Below are 6,033 nucleotides of genomic sequence, written 5' to 3'. Positions count from 1 at the left end.
AAACCACAAATGTTTGGTCCCCCACCCTTCAGTGCCGATTGAACATCAATCACGTGTTTAGAGTAAGCTACAAACTTGCTCGCATAACATGAAATTACATGATCAATTTGGAAGATTGCTATGTGCCTAAATGCATGAATTTTTATAGTGGCAGGGGCAGCCGGGCAGCCATAAATTACTATATTATCAATAAAATATTCAAAAAACATGGTCTAGAACTTTGAATGCATTTTGACAAACAAAATTTAAACAAGCTTTGCTTACAGGGAATGAACTATATCTCATGAAGAAAGAAACGAAACCCACAAAACAAACAGATATTCATATGTACAGGTAAGCAAAAAAAAACTAGAACCCCAGTTTTGTAACTACTATTGACCTACACTATGAAATTTACAAGTAAACAGAAATAAATATAACACACTATATACATTGCTCAACGCCTGTTACTGTTAACCAAGAACACTGATAGATTGTTCCGATACGGAAGCCAATCCGTGCATCATTCTATCAATTTCAACCGTGTCGTCAAGATAATATTTAGCTTTACTTGGTTTGTTTCCGACTGTGCACGCGAACACTTGTGCATTTGGTGCAATGCAGTTGTTGCAAGCTACAGAAGTAGTAATTACCTCGAACATATCTTCATCTGATCGATCATCTCCTATACACAAGACAAAATCTGGATTCATTCCTCGTTCTTGCATTGTTGCGAGCAGTCGTTTTGCAACCATTCCCTTGCTCACACCCTGATATATAATCAAATTAAACATACTTTGATCTGTCAAAGTTGATACTTCTCACTGTTATAAAAGTTGACCAACTCGGCCCACGCGGCGGTTTGGGGACTAGTCCGTCCCGAGTTGCCCAAAAACGCCTTAAAAGCGGTCAATGCTAATAAGTCGGATCAAAATGGGGTCTGAGTCGGTCAAACTTAGGTAAAAAAAATGTATAGTTTTTAAATTAGATTTTGTGCCATATATTTATGTGTAACACACACATACACACCCACCCATCCACGCACAACGTTGGTCAACGCCCGTCTCATCCCCGACTTACGCACGCACACACACATGTTTAATTTATGTATTACTAAAAGTTAACGTTAGTCAACGTCCGTCTCATCCCCGACTTGACCAACTGGTCCTGACTAGCGAGTTTTACAACCTTGACTATTCTGTAAACAAGATTCAATTGTAACTATTCTTGATCGTACCTGCGGTACAACCTCAACGCAACTCGGCCCTCTTTTTACTGTAACAGGTTCGTTAGCAAGCACACTTTCGAGGTGATTAAGAAGCTCTTTAGCTTGACAAGATCCAAAATCAGGATCTGCATCTTCATAACCCCACACCATTGTTGTATCGTTTGTTTCAATTCTTGATCCATCAGTTGTTTCGGTGTAACGTGTCATAACTGGATGCGTATTCTGCTTCCACCCGAAATCTTCAACTTGTACACACGTCTCCCATTCTTCATCTCCTTGTAACCTAAAATCATACACTCGTCTGTCAAATGTACAACAAGTAAAGCTATAAGTACAAGTAATCAATTACCTTAGAAAACACCCATGCTCAGCTGCGAGTCCGAGTTTCTCACATGAAGCAAACCATTCACTCAAAGTTTTTCGGCTCCTAGCACTCACAATACAAACCATATTGTTCGTGTCTTCACATAAAGCGTTGAGCATTTCGACCGTTTTAGAACTCGGGCTCTTATCAATCGAAGATTGAGGCATTAAAGTACCATCATAATCCAAAAGAATCGCGCGTTTTGTAGTTTGTTTATAAGCCGAAACTATATGCTCCATCGAAAGCTTCCTAAAGTTCGGATCCAAAGCGACAACCCTAAAACCTAACCCGAACCCTATCCCCCAACTTATTTTCGTCACATGATCCTTACAAGTCCTTTCGAGATCTTGCAAAAAGCTTCGAGCCCAATACCCGACATCATGAGTGCTAACGTACCTATAATGTTTCTCGTGTCTCATTTGCTTTTCGGCCTCACTTAACTCCAACGCACTATCCATAGCTTCCGCAACCGAGTCAATATTCCACGGGTTGACCCGTATTGCACCACTTAAAGACGGAGAGCATCCAATAAACTCCGAAATAACCAACATGCTCTTTTTTAACGTACCGGGCTCCAAACCTAAGACCTTATCAAGCCTATCGTTACCTTGTCGACTTATAATGTATTCATAAGGGATAAGATTCATCCCGTCTCTAACAGCTGTCACCAAACAACACTCTGCAACAACATAATAAGCGACCCGCTCATAAAACTTAAGCGGCTTGTCAACCAAGATAACAGGCTGGTATCCGGGCTTCCCAAAAGTTTCGTTGACCCGTTTGACCGTTGAATACGTCTCGGCCTTTACTTCCTTTACATCATTCCCGGTCCCACGAGCCGGATTCGCTATCTGTACTAAAACGATCTTTCCTTGCCACTCGGGGTGCTGAATCAAGAACTGTTCCATAGCTAATAACTTCAAGCTGATACCTTTAAATATGTCCATATCATCAACACCTAACAACATTGTTTTCCCCTGTTGTTTAAACTGTTTAACGAGCTCGATAACCTTTGTTTCCGTTTCCGGAAGGTTCAACACAGATTGCAGTTGTCTCATATGAATCCCGACCGGGAGAATCTTAATACTAACTGTTCGTCCATAATACTCCAAACTTATATAACCTCGTTTTGATTCATACGAAATCCCTAACATTCGACTACAACAAGATAGAAAATGGCGAGCATAGTCAAAAGTATGGAACCCGATCGAATCCGAATTCAAAAGGGTCCGAAGAATCTCTTCTCGAACGGGTAAAGTCTTGTAAATTTCGGATGAAGGAAACGGGCTATGTAAGAAAAACCCGAGTTTGACCCGATTAAACCGTTTTCTTAAAAAAGTTGGTAAAACCATAAGATGATAATCATGAATCCAAACAAAATCATCTTCTGGATTAATCACTTCCATAATTCTATCAGCAAAAATCTTGTTAACTGAAACATAAGCTTGCCATAAAGACCGATTAAACCGGCCGCCTAAATCGGGCGACAATGGTAACATGTAATGAAATAAAGGCCATAATTGTTGCTTACAAAAACCATGATAAAATCTTGTGTATAATCCAGGTGGGAAAAAAGTAGGGACACATTTGAATGTTTCCAAAAGTGTTTGTGAAACTTGTTCTTGTTCACTTGGATGTATTTCTTCTTTTAAACAACCAACAAATATAACTTCAATATCATCATCATCTCCTAAACCTTGTTTTAATTGTAGAGAGAGTGAATTTTCATCTAAACTAAAAGTCCAGCCTTTTGATCCATCTGTTTTCGGGTTAGCCCGAATAGGTAACTGGTTAGCTACAATGATCAAACGGTCATGTTGGATTGAAGGTGATGATGGTGATGGGTCATCGGAAACTTTGTCGGCAACGGTCATAATCCGGCGGGTCATACTGGTCAGTGACAGCAACGGCGGCGAGATCTGATAAGTTTAAATATAATTTTGACACAATGTAAATTAATTAAACTCTTAGTATTAATATTATCAAACTTAAAAACATAGAAATGGTCATTACAATTTAAAAAAGAAAAAGAAAACAAACACACATATTACTTGTTGAAATACAGTGATCTGTTAAATGGGTATTATTGATTACAACAAATTAAATAAAACCCAGATTAAGTCTGTAAAAAAGTTCAGAAATTTACCAGGTGATTTTGTTTCTTTTTTATTTTTTGATAGCCAGGTGAGAACTGAAATAGAGACAGATACAGAGAGAAAGGGAGACAAAATGTTAGTTCTCGACTTCTCTCTGAGGTTTATGCAAGCTTGTTATATAACTTATATATATACACAAACAAATTAAATTGTTTTTTTTTGCTAAGTGGATTTTGATTTTGATTTTGATTTTGATTTTGATAATGATGAGTATGATCTGGAAAAGATATTGTTATATAAGGTATTTGTACATTATGTTATTGGGTTTGTACAATGTTTTGAGTTTGAAAATTTTGGTTGCATCACTGCTCGTGGAGAGAAGTGTAGAAGGACTAGATTATGTATTTATTTGTTATTAATGAATATCTCTTCTGTTTTCATTTAAAAAATATAGAGTAAAATACAAATACAAATTATAATCATAAAATGGTTTTGGATAAGGTTTTAAATTGTTTTCTTTATTGCAGGAAACGTACAAATGTTCTGCTGTCAAGATAAAAAAATTTAATTTGATTATTACTGTGATCATGTGACCTGTCACCTTGAGAGTGGATAACATGTGAAAGAAGTTTCTTTTTTTAATCCTCGTCATTTTTGTTAGGGTGATGATCCCACCAACCTTTATCCATACACCATTAAACGTGTTTGATAGTGTTGTAGAGTACAATATCATAATGTATATTTGATAGTGTACGGTTAAAAATTAGTGCTGTACAAATTAATTCTCTTTTTTGTTATGCCAAGCATTTTATATAAAAAAAAGAAGATGTTAGTGAGAAGTTAAACAATACTAACAAAGTTTTTATGTCGTATGTATGTATTTTCTAAATTATTTTTATTATGGAGAAAAAGCAATTTTTTTCATATATATTAAATAAAAAGTAGTTGGATCTTGGCTCAAACAAGGACTTAATCGTATGCGTTGTAGTAATCTTTGTGTCACAGACTCACAGGGTGTCTTTAGCATGTAGTCTACAAGAACTTTTTAGAGTTTGAATTTATAATTATTACTAGTGCAGAGACTCGTAGAATCACGGGATTTTAAATGAAAAAATATTGAATGATATGTTTAGAAGATTTCAAACCCATAGCATTACTTCTTACATGGTATTGTACTACATTAACTAACAAAAATGTTTAGAATGTATTGTATGGATAAGCAAGTAAGCTTTCCTTTTTATAACCAACAATTCATGATAGCAACAACATACACTCAGATGAAATATGCAAAGCAAAGTTTACCTTATCAATACAATAGTGGTAATAATGACCCATAATCTCATCAGTATACCAAATTGGACCCAAATCCCAACTACGGTAAATAATTCGACCCATAACAGATACGCAATTGTAGATTTGATCCACATGTTTGTTAATGGTCAGTGGGTAGATGTTCTTTTCAGTCAATAACTTATATGGTCCATTTCAGGATGCCTACACTCTTCAAACCTCTATGAAATAACACAACATTTAAAATCTTGTCAGCACAACCTAACTAAAGCTAATATAATCAAACCACAGTCAATAGCCAATGAAATTACATTCTTCAAATAAATTACTAAAAAGTCTAGTAAAACATATTATTTTGTAGTTCAAATGGGTCTGAGTACTTAAATCCTTTAAAGATGTAAATCAAAAGAATCCATACTACAACACTAAACTATCATCAAGCTGCTAACTTGACATTTGACTAATCTATCAAGTAATGTATGACACATAAGTTTAAAACAAAGGAGAGACCACATTTGAACTAATATATTGAAATGTCCCGTTCATATTGATTATAAACGTTCCATATTAATTGATTTCGTCACGAGGTTTTAACCTCTATATGAGACGTTTTTCAAAGACTGCTGTAACAACCCGTCCTAATCCTCCTGGGCGAAGTCATCAACATTTAGTTCCATTGCAATGATCGATTCCAAGATATGTCCTTAACATGAGCAAATGCACAGCGGAAGACTTAATTCGTACCTGAGAATAACATGCTTTAAAAGTCAACATAAAGTTGGTGAGATATATAGGTTTGATGCTAGCAGCGTTATAACAATGGACCACAAGATTTCATATGTAAACATTTAAATAAAAATATTCTAAGTGGTTGAGCACTTGGTAACCATACTTAACATTTAATCACGTCGCATATTCCCTTTATTATGAAATCTTACTACACCGTACCAAGTGTAGTCACAAAACGAAGTACTGTGCAACCGTTGAATACTGGTCGTCCAGTCCGGTTGGGGTTGTCAGGCCCGATAGATCTATCAACAGGATTCGCGTTTACAATACCGCTGTAAATATTAGTT

At 36.0% G+C, this 6,033-nt stretch overlaps 1 protein-coding gene across 1 annotated transcript; it reads right to left on the bottom strand.

Moving 5' to 3' along the window:
• Positions 1-307: 307 nt before the first annotated feature.
• Positions 308-3,923, bottom strand: LOC139847886 (alpha,alpha-trehalose-phosphate synthase [UDP-forming] 6-like). Its single transcript, XM_071837619.1, has 4 exons — positions 3,718-3,923; positions 1,557-3,490; positions 1,217-1,490; positions 308-749 (listed from the first exon to the last, which is right to left on the bottom strand). The coding sequence occupies exons 2-4, from the start codon at positions 3,458-3,460 to the stop codon at positions 453-455; spliced, it is 2,475 nt and encodes an 824-aa protein (XP_071693720.1). The 5' UTR covers positions 3,461-3,490; positions 3,718-3,923; the 3' UTR covers positions 308-452.
• Between the last annotated feature and the right edge of the window lie 2,110 nt (positions 3,924-6,033).

The sequence above is a fragment of the Rutidosis leptorrhynchoides genome, chromosome 5, assembly GCF_046630445.1.
Source record: "Rutidosis leptorrhynchoides isolate AG116_Rl617_1_P2 chromosome 5, CSIRO_AGI_Rlap_v1, whole genome shotgun sequence".
NCBI lineage: Eukaryota > Viridiplantae > Streptophyta > Magnoliopsida > Asterales > Asteraceae > Rutidosis > Rutidosis leptorrhynchoides.
Note: the sequence above shows the minus strand (reverse complement) of the source record. Positions and strands in the feature narration are given on the sequence as shown.